The 13414-nt window shown below is 48.3% G+C and overlaps 6 protein-coding genes across 6 annotated transcripts; 3 read left to right on the forward strand and 3 right to left on the reverse strand.

Moving 5' to 3' along the window:
* Positions 1 to 88: 88 nt before the first annotated feature.
* N7458_004256 (questin oxidase family protein) lies at positions 89 to 1447 on the reverse strand (the record flags this gene model as incomplete). The annotated part of the gene is made up of 4 exons (XM_056907638.1): positions 89 to 285; positions 342 to 749; positions 808 to 1161; positions 1225 to 1447. 4 exons carry the CDS (start codon positions 1445 to 1447, stop codon positions 89 to 91), a joined length of 1182 nt encoding a protein of 393 aa, XP_056768365.1.
* Positions 1448 to 2335: 888 nt separating this feature from the next.
* N7458_004257 (Transcription factorfungi) lies at positions 2336 to 4611 on the reverse strand (the record flags this gene model as incomplete). The annotated part of the gene is made up of 4 exons (XM_056907639.1): positions 2336 to 2598; positions 2655 to 3130; positions 3190 to 3864; positions 3923 to 4611. 4 exons carry the CDS (start codon positions 4609 to 4611, stop codon positions 2336 to 2338), a joined length of 2103 nt encoding a protein of 700 aa, XP_056768366.1.
* A 702-nt stretch (positions 4612 to 5313) lies between these two features.
* N7458_004258 (uncharacterized protein) lies at positions 5314 to 6105 on the forward strand (the record flags this gene model as incomplete). Its single annotated transcript, XM_056907640.1, has 2 exons — positions 5314 to 5435; positions 5859 to 6105. 2 exons carry the CDS (start codon positions 5314 to 5316, stop codon positions 6103 to 6105), a joined length of 369 nt encoding a protein of 122 aa, XP_056768367.1.
* Positions 6106 to 6788: 683 nt separating this feature from the next.
* Positions 6789 to 8772, forward strand: N7458_004259 (acyl--CoA ligase; the record flags this gene model as incomplete). Its single annotated transcript, XM_056907641.1, has 5 exons — positions 6789 to 6881; positions 6952 to 7089; positions 7149 to 7580; positions 7695 to 8119; positions 8214 to 8772. 5 exons carry the CDS (start codon positions 6789 to 6791, stop codon positions 8770 to 8772), a joined length of 1647 nt encoding a protein of 548 aa, XP_056768368.1.
* A 1197-nt stretch (positions 8773 to 9969) lies between these two features.
* Positions 9970 to 11418, reverse strand: N7458_004260 (DUF3712 domain-containing protein; the record flags this gene model as incomplete). The annotated part of the gene is made up of 4 exons (XM_056907642.1): positions 9970 to 10410; positions 10467 to 10591; positions 10652 to 11076; positions 11150 to 11418. The coding sequence occupies 4 exons, from the start codon at positions 11416 to 11418 to the stop codon at positions 9970 to 9972; spliced, it is 1260 nt and encodes a 419-aa protein (XP_056768369.1).
* A 696-nt stretch (positions 11419 to 12114) lies between these two features.
* Positions 12115 to 13008, forward strand: N7458_004261 (oxygenase MpaB family protein; the record flags this gene model as incomplete). Its single annotated transcript, XM_056907643.1, has 1 exon — positions 12115 to 13008. The coding sequence occupies one exon, from the start codon at positions 12115 to 12117 to the stop codon at positions 13006 to 13008; it is 894 nt and encodes a 297-aa protein (XP_056768370.1).
* Between the last annotated feature and the right edge of the window lie 406 nt (positions 13009 to 13414).

Raw genomic sequence — 13414 nt, forward strand, 5'->3', positions numbered from 1 at the left:
TACAACTACCTAGCTAGGCCTGGGCATGACTTGGGTTTCTTTACGCAGTCGTAGTGTTCCATTTCCCTTTCGAGTCCGCCACAATTAGTTAAAGATGCGCCGCCTGGTTCAACTTTCTGGAGGGCACATGGAACCAGGCCTGTTCAAACCCCACATGTCGAGGCCAGCGTGCAGTCACTCGTTGAATCTCGGTTGACATCAAGCTCGCATGTTTGTATTTGGCGCAAATCATTTCACTCTCCTGCTCTGCTGACTCTCGGTTGAATTGTTCGGCAGAGTCAATGACTAGTGGCTGGATGGTTAAAAGCTGGCGGCGGAAAGAGCTGACTGAGATGGCTTACCCATATGCGCAATCTTGAGAAATTCTTCGTCGCTCTTAAGCATGAAGCTTACTTTATGGGAATACTCTTTGCTCAGTTGAGCGGTTGTGGCCACTCCTCTGATTAGTTTCGCTAGATGACCATCGTCCTCATACTCGCAGGCTCGCCGGAAGACCTCGTCCCATCCAGATGGAAGATGTGGCTGGTAGGTAACTAGCTCTTCCGGTCTCGGGGACGGCGCTCCGGTCTGACAGTAAAGAATCAAATCGGCCCGGCCTTTCCATTCCAAAAGCCTGCACTTTGACTCGGTAGAAATCCATGGGGCACTATTGATCACCGGCCAGAGAGATCCAGCGGTAATGGAATGCATGAGGAAAAAATCAAACCGAATCTGCTTTTCAGGTCGCTGGGCTAGCGATGTCCAGTAGACTGTTTGAATGTCAGATATCAAAGTATGTTCTGATGAAGTTTTTCAGGAGATTAATACCTGTTGAATTAAGACATTCAGCAGTCTTCTCCTTCAAGCTCTCGGGTGTCACTTTCCAGCGGCCTAGTAGTTCTATGAACTCGTCTTTTGCGTGTGCCAACAGGCCGTCTCGAATCTGAAAAACTCCATGTTCATACGTCATTGTCTGTCGGAGTTTCTTATTGGAGTATATCTCTCGTTGCAGGCTAATAAGGCTCTCGTTACCACCCGATGCCCTGGAAGTGGTCTCAATGGCAGTCAAGACCTCACCAAAGTAGGAGTCATGGACGGCTGTTAAAGCCAATGCCTCAGCCATGATAAGGGGTTGGTCAAACTCGATAGCATATCCGAAATGGATTGGCGAGTGAAGGAACCCTGAGGATAAATAAGTACGGCATATGGACTCGGGGCAAAATTTCTCGTTTCGCGCTCACTGACCACTGAAGAACCGGCGCAGCATTTCCTCCGCTCTATCATCACCTTCGAAAAGGTATTTGTTAACAGTGTTAGGTACCCCATCCTTGCTAATTTCATTCTGAAAAAAGGCGAAATAGTCATCGTAGTATTTGCCTTGTCCCAAGTATTGCTTGAACTTGGCTGGATCTTGAAAATCTTGCACGCGCTGTGTATCTGGTCGGCGTGTCGGGCGTTGCGAGTCCATTGCAAGTTTATATGCCCGATCGAGCTGTGCAGCTGTTCCTCCTAGCGCATAAAGAGCAAGTATATGATGGAGAATGTGATCTGACCCCCGTGGTCATCAGCAAACATCACGACCAACGAAGGAGAGTGTTCTCCTTACTGTGGAGTCCCAGATCATGGATATAGATATGATAGTTGTCATGGTTATTTTGAAGAATCTCAGAAGCCTTAGCGGCAGTTTCAGTTGCTAACGCTTGTACCTTGAAGGTTCCTGTTGCGGGAACTTTTGTAAGAATGGTGATCTCTCTGTGAGCACCCATAGCGGCCGTGTCAGGATATTGTTATAGCGTATGATGTAACAGAAGAATAAGATTTTCAACTCCGGTCTTCGAAGCTACGACGGTGATCTCATATCTTGCATGAAGTGGGCGGGGTTCACGGCATAAGTGCAGGTGGATTTTGCCGAGCCGCCGAGCCATCGAATCCACCCCGCATGATTATTATTGTTCAATGAAGCAGAAACTGGAGAAATGAAAACTTGTGGGTAACATCCTGCACTATTTTGTGGGGCACAGTATTAAAAATAACGATCATTTTCTCATGCAGAGAACCTATATCTCCGTCTACCTACCCCTTTTGCACCTCGCTTGTAGGTTATGCTATAAAGATATTTTGGATTTTCAGTCAGAATGCAGGTCCCTATAAACTGATTCAGTAAATATCCATGAATGATTTTCAATTTTTCTATATGATTTGCGGAAGTACTTTGATTGTGATCCCGGCTTATCTTCTAGCTCCTAATCTCGGGCGTTGTTGCTATGAAATGCTACTCATTTGGGGCAAGGTAAAGGCCACCGAAGCTAATGGCATGTCCGTCTCAAATCAATCAAAAATTCTATATAACTTTTACCTACGAGGCTGTTGTCGTTTGGTTAGTGGTTGCTTCGTGTACATGGGCAGGAAGAACGAATGTGCTTGAGAGTCCGGCCCAATGCAATGCATCAAGCCGAGCCAGCCCAAGTTTCACCAGTGGAAAACTCTGGCTCTGGCACCTTAGGACCTGCAGCCATGAGTCTACCAGCTGTTTACCACGAGTGGCATGAGCTATGTTCGGTGCTTGGACCAGAAGTAACATGAGAAAATTGGAAACGGTTGCGAATCCGATGCGTGACCCTTGGATAGTTAGTTAGTGAGCCTGTAAATCGGAATCATTTTGGGTGATCACTTACATGAATACCAAAATCCTGTAAAATCGCTGGGTGTCAAGCGCCGGGTGAAGTTCACCAAGATGGTGGCACATTTCTCGGCTCCGTGTAGAACGATCTCGCCGGTTCCACATTCGTCTGATATAGAAATATCGGGCAATGACTCAATGCCTGAGATATCGGGAAGATCCAAAGCGGGATCATCTACGGGCAGTGGGGAGTTGGTCGTCATTTCCTCCAAATCAAAAATCATAGGTGGACTCGAGGATCGCGCCATAGGTCGAAGCATCGCCCGGTACACATAAACCACCAGCAAGAGATAGGCAAAGTGTATTGATGTCGGGTAAGGCGCCAGCCCCTGAACTGACTTACTCCAGTTTGGGAGACGGAAATTGTCCGGCAGAGAAGAATACCACGAGTTGAGCTGCTCCAGTAGGCCTTGGCCGAGCTCAGCTGAAGAATCGAAGTCTGCGTTGAGAACTTCGGATGCTCTAAGTGTACTGCAAATAGGTTTTAGCTGGGGGCGTTAGGCAGTCCAATTGGGCTTGTTGAAACTCACTAGAATGTTTCTTGGATCTGTTGAGCGATTTGAGCAAGGTTCACCATATACCGAAATGGAATCTCGGTGTCGGACGAACATGTCGAGAAACCCTGCCGGGGGCCAATGAGAAAATCCCCTTCATCTAACTCACTAACATCCCATTCAGCCGAGTGAATATACGGCGGCCGCCCCATCAATAGACTGCGCCATTTATCTTCGGCATACACGGCCCACCACAAGCGACGCCGCAAACGCTTCTCCCAGGCCGGGATTCCCCACATACGGCATTCAATGTGGACGCCGAGCGAGCATGCTAGGCCGACGATTTGCCCCACGAAGGACCAAGTGAATGGAGTGTCGGCGGTCGTGTAGCGGGTTTCATCTATCGGCTGTTGGTGAAGATATAGTAGCGCGGCCTGGAGCACGGCCAGGCGAGGGCTATGTATCTCTTCGGTCACTGTTTCGTACACCATGCGCCAGAGCCTCTGTACTGGTGAGTTGTGGTACGTAATTAGGACACAGAGATAGTCATCATGACCGACAAATTGGAATGCAGATGCATAAACAGCTGCGAGGAGATGGACCGGTACTTTTGCTAATGCAGACAACTCAGGGAGCTGGTATGACGTTGTGGTCAACCCTAGCTGCGAACGCGATATGACTGGCAAAGCAGGGAACACATACTTGACAAACCTTGGCCGATTTAAAATTAGTTGTTAACTTCGACTAAAGGTAGACGGATTTTACTTACAATGCGACAAGTCTTCTGCCATATTCTGGAGGCACTAAGCAGTCGAGATGCTCCCGGGTAACTTCCCCGTTGCCTGCTTTTGTTTCCTGCTTGGTTGCAGACGAAAGCTCCTCGGACGATACCATGAAATGGACTGGTATTCGCTGTGCGGTAGGCACTCCTCCGGCATTGCGATAGTGTACCCTGTAAAAGTATTTCATGCCCGCATCATCGAACCGGTAGTGTCTTAGCAGCCAGGGGTCTGATTCAGAGGATGCTCCGAACAACTGAGCATAACCGTGCTCTAGTCGATCAATGCTCTGAACAAATTGCGTGGCTGGCCGAGCAGCCAGTAGTATTTCAGAGGCCGGCGATGGCTCGCCAACATGGCCGAAGTCAAGCGATGAGTATGCAGGTCCAATACTACCAGATGGGCTTTCAGCGTTGGAAAAGTCACGAGTGAAGATGTTCTCTTCGGCATGCGATGTGACCGGTAGTTCGTCAACACTTGGAACGGCAAACGACAGTGATCCCGAGAGACGCGCTCTTTTTGGCGGCGGGTTATCGAATGTACAATCTAGCTTGGCAGCTCGGCATCGTTGACAAGGGATACCATCATCAGTCTGGCAACCTAGTTTCCGTACCCGGCATTGGTCACACGGCCGATGACGCTTTGATCGATACGGCCGAACGGATGGTGGCGAGGACATTCTGGCACTGTGCGGCTTTCTTCAGTGAATCGGCGAAATCATAGACAATATTCAGGCAGATGCGCATTTTAACATGAACGAGGAAGTGGGGACGAGCTAATTGGGAGCATCGGCGAAGTACGCATATCTCAGCGAGTTTTGACGGCCGAAGTGAAGAAGTGGGTGCCTGACCTGAAATGAAATGGATGGCCGAAGCCGTCCGTTCCGACCGCGAACCTATCAATTTAAAGGGGTTATCTTCAATGGTATGCTCTTGACTGTTGCGAATATGACGTCAGTGTACCAAGTATAATCGATCTATCGGAGTTATCGTCCATCCGTGACCCACTCTCGGCCATCTCATCGGCGAACTTGACCACCATCAGCCATGGGAAACATCAAGGGCATGCCATACAATCAGACGAGTAGAATTCTCACTGCAAAGAGATCTTTTCTTTTTCTTCACTAGACTTTTCTCAAAGTGAATGATGTTTACGATCTCACCAAGCCCTGGATTCCAACCCAAAAGACGGGGCTTTCTGTGCTCGCCAGGTAGATATATATTTCCCCAATAACCCTGCCCACTTGAGGTCTATATTCACATTATTTATCGCATGGATTTGCATTGATATTTCTTTCACGCACCCACAAAAACACGACATGATTAGGGATTCAATCGAAGGATACATTATTGGAAACCGCAGATATACGGTACCCGCCGAAATGTCATCTCGATATGGTGAACCTGCGAAAAGTTGGTCAATCAAAGGCCTGTTCTCACGAAGTGCCAAGGGAAAGCCGATTCTGGATGACTGCCGCTCTGAGATCACCCTGATTCAACAGAGGTATGCAGACCAAATCTGTCAGTTGGAGCAACGCAAAGATCAGTACTGATTTGATTTGATTTGATCTGATCTGATAGGAATGACCCCAGTCCAGGTGCCACAAGAAATGAAGAAGCAGGAAAGTTCAATGGTATGATCTCAAACCCCGAATGATTCCCATTGCAATTTCTGACAATTTCCAAATGATCAATAGCCGCAGATATGTGCTTTGGATCTTGCTGTAGGAAGGGTTGAGCCAAATCTCCCCCCTCTCCAGTCCACATAGCCTGGCGATTAACAGATTGGCGACGAGTGATAGGGAATTGAAAATGTTGTACGTTATTTTATCTTGGGTAGGAAAATCTAGACATCCAAAAATACAATCAGGTAGACTGTGATGCGATGCTTTCGAACTAATGTGGTATGTTCTATCCATACCTTCAGACTCATGGGGGACCCTGTGATCCTGTTGAGCCGTACCCTTGCGGACATGGGATCTGTCAGTTCTGCAACCTCTTCAGTGAAGCGACAATTAACGATCCCAGTGATGCTCCCACGACAGGTTCTTTCCAGGCACCGATCACGTGACATACAGGGGGGCTGGACGGTGGCCAATCCCGTTGGTTTCTCGCGTTCCTCCGAATTCTTGCATCTCACCAAGGACGGGAGCCAGCCTCGCCTGGGTATTTGAAATTGGTCCTGATGTTGATTTGTCTTATTTTCGCCGTGCAATCACTGGTCGCTCCCGGGATCTTGTGATCTCAGCCCGGCCGAGCAGTCAAATGGGAGAGGGTACTGTACAAAAGAGGCTCCAGATGCGAATCTCCCCACAAGAGCTCACTCATTCCTTGTGCCGATCGTCTGTCTCCTCCGTACATCCAGTAGTACTTGTAGTCCTTCATCGACGCATACCATGACTGTCCAGCCTCACTACTTCCGAGGTATTTTATGAGCACAATTCCTCCCTTCTCCCCCCACTTCAACCCTCCATAATTCTCGCTTCGAGCCCCTCGGCCCTTTTCTCCTCGAGCCGTGCCGATCACATCCACGTTTAGGCCTCCAAAGGCCTTTCGTGAATCGAGTCGGAGTCCAGCCGAGTTCCGAGCTACAGCCGCACAAGGCGGGGCTGTGGCTACTGCCGGAGCTCTGGGGGGTCCCAGGTGCCACTCACTTCCTCCGTACGGTGGAGTATGATGCATCATACGGCCGGAACGAGGATTTGACAGAGGCGACCGTGTACAGTACATAAGACGCCTTGCTTTAAGTTGCCAGCAACAAGAACCATCAATGCAAAACTCAACTTGGTCAACGATCTCCCAATTATTTTTTGCCTCCTAGTTTCATCCGACCGCACTTCCAGTCCTTTCTTTGATCATGATTTTCGAACCTGCAGAGAGAACTCTGCTCCCGACAAAGGATCTTTTGTCCTACATCTTCGATGATCCACCTTACGACCAGGACAAGCCGGTATGAACCCACTCCCAGCGCCAAATCTCATTTCAGTCCTATTCTGACTCATCGTATGGATTCTGCCTAGATTTATATCGATGTTCGAGATCCAACGCGCTCGATCTCGTGCAATCAAGCCCGCAAGTTGATACGTCTGCTCATCGCGGGGCTGAAAGCATCCGGTCTTCGCCAAGGGGAGTGCGTTCTTATTCACTCGTTCAACGATGTATGTGCCATTGCTGGGAAGGGTATCATGGGCCTTGACTGATGGTGATGGAAATCAAGATAAACTACAGCATCCTTGTGCTTGCTATTATCGGCGCTGGCGGAGTCTTCACCGGCTCCAATCCCGCATACACCCCGACGGAGCTGGCCCACCATATCAAGAGTTCAGAAGCCAAATTTTTGATCTCGGAACCCGAAATTTTGAAGTCGCTCTTGAGCGCAGCTCAACAGACTGGAGTGCCCGAACAGAATGTCTGGGTCTTCAATAATCTTGGCCAGACGGTTCCGACCGGGCGAAAGTCATGGACGGAGCTGCTCAAGTTTGGCGAGGCCGATTGGGTGAGGTTCAATGATCTGGAGACAGTCCGAACGACAACTGCTGCGAGACTGTTTAGCAGTGGAACGACTGGTCTTCCCAAGGCAGTCATGATCACCCACTATAACTTGATCGCGCAGCACGAGCTTGTGGGAGCCGATCCACGACCTTATCCGGTTAGTTAATAACATTTATTTTGCCCAATCTGACTCTGCGGTCAATATGCCTTGGCCCATCATGTGTTTATCTCCGGTGGCCAAGCTACTCTATCTGACCGTCCATCCCTATAGATCTCGCGGATCATCGCTATCCCAGTCTTCCATGCGGCCGCTGTCCCCATCACTCACATATCAACGCTGAAAGCAGGAACTTCTGCTTATGTGATGCGGAGATTTGATTTGGAGGAATATCTGACCACGGTCGAGAAGTACGGTATTACTGACTTGGTCGTGGTACCGCCCATCGTCATTGCGATCTTGATGTCACCCGTCTCCCAGAAAAGGCCTTTCCTTCGCAAAGTTCGCTCCGCCGCGTCTGGTGCAGCCCCTCTAGACAAGGACGTCCAGGCTCGTTTCCGCTCACTCCTGGGCGACAACGGCCCTTTCACTCAAGTCTGGGGGATGACAGAGACATCCTGTGTGGCGACAATGTTCCGGTATCCGGAGCACGACAGCACGGGCTCAGTGGGACGACTGATTCCCAATGTTGAAGCGAAGTAAGTTTCTTGTGCTTTTGAATCCTCATGTCTCAGGCGCAACGTATCATACTGGAGGTGATCCCGCGACTTTACTGACACAATGCATGCTTAGGCTGATTGACGATGATGGAAACAACATCTCGGCCTACGGGGTGCGTGGAGAGCTCTGCGTGCGAGGGCCAACCGTGACACCGGGATACTTCAAGAACCCCGAGGCCAATGCGCATTCTTTTGACTCGGATGGATGGTTCAAGTCTGGCGACATAGCCTACTGTGACCAGGCTACCCGAAAATGGTATATTGTCGACAGGAAGAAGGAATTAATTAAAGTGCGCGGATTTCAAGTTGCACCGCCGGAATTGGAGGCGGCGCTTCTGTCACACCCTCAGATCATTGACGCTGCTGTGATTGGAATCACATTCCCCGGGGCTGATACGGAGTTTCCTCGAGCATATGTCGTCCGACGTCCTGGCAGCGAAGGACAAAAGCTCACTGAGCAAGATGTTCAGAAATATGTTCTGACGCGGCTGGCTCGGTTCAAGGCGCTGACGGGTGGTGTGAAATTCGTTGGATCGATTGCTCGGAACCCGAGTGGAAAAATCTTGAAGCGCATAATCAGAGAGGAAGCAAAACGAGAGATCCAAGCTGGTCAAATCAAGCCGCATCTATGATTTCCGAACGCCTGCCATGGTCTACCTATGGTAATGCAAGTCTTAACCCGAGAGCTTTCTTCAGCAGTGCGTTCTTGCGTCTGTGAGCTTCCCCCCTGTTCAATATAGAATAACAATATCTCTCTTTTGTCATATAATGCACACCCTGCTTATAAACTCGTAGAGAGCGTTATGAAACAAAACTTCCACGAAATTTTGAAGCAATATTATTCTCATCAAATCAGAAAACTCTACATTCATTTCAGGTGGTAAATTGATGTCTAAAAACCGTGCATAGGAGGAGAGTTTACATCAGAAAGCAGAACCTATAGATGAACTCAAAAATCCTGTTCTCAACCGTCGTTCTCTTAATTTTTCTAATTTGGACCGGGGTGGTTATGTTCATCCTGCTCAAAGGAACTGGTGGTTCTCAAGAACGCCTAAAGATAGAGATTATCGATGATCTCAGAGACCTATCATTCCCAGTGTTTTGTTCTAGCCCGCCAACTAGAAACCGGTCCTTGTACTGGTTTAGAATGGCAAGGCGGTGGTACTTTTTGAATCTCTTTGTTGCATCTTGGCCTGCTACGCCTAGTAAAACTGTCGGCTGTATTAGACTGAGATCCTGATTCATACCGTGCAAGTGACCTGAAAACCTACTTTTTGCACCGCCGGGGTGTTCTTGCAGGAATTCGCTCAAATTGTAAACATCGTTCTCGATTATAATCCAGATGTCTCCCTCTTGAGTATGCTGTGCGACCTGGCCTCGTGTGTACATTGTTTTCTCCGTATCGGTAATATTTTGCAAACTGGCGGTCTGCATGGTGCCTGTAAACATAGGACTTGATGAAAACCAGTATTTTAATAAAAAATCGAGCTCTGGACAGGGGGAATCCGGTAGTTGTGGTCTCCTTAAATTATCGCGCCCTTTTGTGCGGCACATGAACTTTCATTAGCCGCGGGCTACGAGGGATCAACGCGGGCCGAGTATCCAAGCCAATTCCTTTGACATGCGCTTATGTGGAAACATGAATATGTCTTGATCAGGCAGGTGTTGAATATTTGTATTGAGCTATCGCGTTTTTTGGATTGATGCCTGAACTAGTCTTTCTTAACACGTGCCTGCTTATCCCCTGTATAGACTGCACGGACTGTTATGATGGACTCGGGAAGCTATTTCGTATTCAGACCTATTGACTTATGGTGCCTAATTGGCGATTATACAAGAGATCGAATCGAGCGAGCAACAGTGGACGTATCACTAAGGGTGGAAAAATTCCCTAGAATCTGGGTGATGTTTTGCACAATCTTACCCAAAGCCGAGTCATTGTTGTTTAGCAAACCTTCTAGAGTACCCCCCAAAATTTGAAGAATCGGCACTCGAGTGATAAGGGTAAGGTTGTTAAGAACCTGCTCATAGTACTTGATGTGAACTCCATTGCAAATAGTGGAGTTTCCAGAAGCCGAGAGCTCGAGATCGCCGTCCATCAAGGCAGCCTTTTGCACCGTCAAGATCTCCGAAAGATTCTCTAGAACCGTCGTTGTATCGACACGTCCTCGCAAGGCGACAGTATTGTTTCCAGGCTTCAGAACCACGTTCAGAATGGTTGCTTGGCCGATAATAAGATCTGAGCTCATCAAGTTCAATGTCACATTACCCTATGTTCACAGTCAATCACACGAAAAATAATTCGGAGCTTTTGCATTTATCATACCAACGCGAATGTAAAAACAGAATGATTGGGCAACGTCGCCTCTCCCTTCAAGTTGGTGCCGTCTGCCTCTTTGGGGATGATAACTTGTGCTGAGTCAATAGAGAATCCACTGAGCTTATCGAGTCCTGCGTGATAAACCCTGTCAGCTCGTTTTTCGTTCATTTCAAGATAAAGTATAGAAGTACCATCTAACTCAATATCCTTATCAAGGGTTAAATGGGCTTTGAGGGCGCCGAGATGTCCAACGGTTGAGCCCTTGGCTGACATTGTGAACCGTTTGTTATAGACAGCTTGCGTGAGAGTCTTGATGAACTGATCTTCATTCAAAATATCTGTGTTGTTTTCGGTCACAGTCATGTCTGTGTCTCCTTTAAGACTGTACGAAGGTAGAGAGACAACCAAGTACGGCTGAATTGGCTGGAGGTCTCGATTGAAAAGGCTCAAATCAATGGGGTCGGTACGAATTCGAAGCCCCATTGGGATGTTCAAAGATGTAGCGAGAGTAAATGATACTTGGTCAGCTTTGGGATCCAGGATTTGCGCCGAATGAACTGGAAGATCTGTGGTGTCAACGATCCTCTGGGCGATTGCTGGGACTGCGACTAGGAAACTTGAGACCAGGAAAGGTCAATTCACGAGAAGGGAGCAGCGCAATGATCGCAAAGGGAGGCTTTGACACCTACAAGACTGGTAGAAATATGGCCAAGAAAATGATAACCCCGACGAGATAACAACACCAAAACCGGCGCCAATGTCTTTGAACATTTGCACGAATACTTTTCAAGCTTCGAGGGCTTTTAGACTGTTCCAAAGACTCAAAGCTCTCCACATACTCAATGTCATCGCCGAGCTTTTCTGGAACCTGCCTTGGGCTGTTGCTTCTGTCCGTCGACAGAGGTAGGTTTCTGTTACTTCCAACCACATATGGGCCGTCTTCTTTACCGTTGTGCATAATAAAACGTGTCTTTGAACAATACTATGCAGCAGGAGAAATGAATCCAAAGAGCAATCAACAGGATCACCGTGCTCCAACTTTGCAGCTTTTTATACAATGAGAACCTCCTAGCTAGGGAGCTCATCACATAAGAACGAAGTCATCTCACCCCCGCGTTGACCGTACCCAAGAAGCTACAGCGCATTGGCAGAAAATATAATGAAAATCCGGGGAAAATGGGTCGGTGCCCCAGGAAGAGCTGCCCTATGGCGCCTGCCCCACACTTGAACATCTCATCAACATTCAATTCATACAATTCGGTCGCACGTGTTACCAATTCCGCGGCACGACGGTCCGCGGTAGATAGAATACTATCTTCGCTGACGATAGGTGAGGAGTGAACCACTGTGATCAACCTTATATCCAACACCCGTCCGGTCCGCGGCAGACGATTCCCCACTGACCCCCTCGAAAGAAATCATATGACATTTCATATGAGCGTCACACACTTATGGTGCTAAACGCAACCTATTACCATAACATGAATGGCGCTTGAATATACTATGGCCATAAAAGCCTGTTCAAATTCCATCCCCAGCCAAGCTCACTCCAAACCAGGACCGCCCCCCCATGAACACCTTTTCCTTATTCTCTTACAACCCACTCCTTTTTGCTGAAGGCACAATCCCTCTTATCTACCATAAAACCTCAAAGATGAGTGAGAAGCAAACGGGATACTCGCCGGAGTGCGGCATCCCGATGGAGTCGCCCACCTATGGCTCGAACGCCGATGTTAAGGAAGAACCTAGCAATCAAAACTTCTTGGATAAACTCGAGCAGCCAGTGCACATCCAGAAAGTGGTTCAAGAAGCAATTCTTCTTGCTGGTGGTGCCGCTGCAATTTTACTACAAGTTGCAGAGCCAGGTGTTGGAAAGGGTGTCGACGAACATAGCAACTTTGCGTACAGGCCTATGGATCGGCTGCGGACGACGATGACTTATGTATATTGTATGGCTTTTGGATCTCGACACGAAAAAGAGGCTGTTATTGAGACGGTCCATCGAGCCCACGCCGTCGTGAAAGGGCCGGATTACTCGGCAAATGACCCCAATCTTCAACTCTGGGTAGCCGCTACTCTTTATGCGGTCGGCATCGAATTATACCAACAAATGTTTGGTCAAATGACAAAGGATGATGCTGAGGTTATCTATCGAGAGTACTCTGTCTTAGCTGTATCACTTCGCGTCAAACCGGGCATGTGGCCGGTGTCCAGGAGAGCATTCTGGGAGTATTGGGACCACCAGGTTGAGACAATGCATATCACCGAGAATGCACAAAGAGTGGCCAAGGATCTTCTCTGGAATAAAGAGCTGCCGCTCCATCTTCGGGCCCTTCTTCCGCTGGTCCGCCTGACCACAGCTGAGATACTACCTAAGCGGATCCGAGACGCGTACGGATTGAAGTCTACAAAAATTCGACGCGGTGCATACCGTGTGATTCTCGGCTTTACCAAGGCGACTTATCCTTGTCTACCAAAGATAATTCGGACTTATCCGATGCGCTATTATTTGAAGGATATGCGACGGCGACTCGAGAATATAGCCTAAATTGGCGGTTACCACCGAAATCCACTTTTCAACCTCATGCCCGGTATTTACCCGATGTCAATGTTCATTTTTTGCCTCAATAATTTGAGAAGCTTTGGTGATTCTGGGAATGATTGCTTGATATAGGTACCAACGTGTACTCAAATGGTATGGATTTATTTTGCGCCCCTAACATGATACATACCATGTTCTTGGTTGGTCGTCTTTCTTTTATTTGATATGCTTGATAAAATAGCAGATGGAGTTCATGCAAACCTCTTCGTAATCCATGCTCATTCCTTCCAACGGAGAGGTTCGTTTTGCGGTACTTGGTTTGGGAGTGGAGTGCTGCAAGACCTCAAGTGGAGCATGTGGAATCCAGCCGAGTTCCGCGGTAATCTCGTCGAGTGCGGGGAACCCTGCATAG

The sequence above is a fragment of the Penicillium daleae genome, assembly GCF_028827525.1.
Source record: "Penicillium daleae strain IBT 16125 chromosome Unknown utg000004l_segment0_segment0, whole genome shotgun sequence".
NCBI lineage: Eukaryota > Fungi > Ascomycota > Eurotiomycetes > Eurotiales > Aspergillaceae > Penicillium > Penicillium daleae.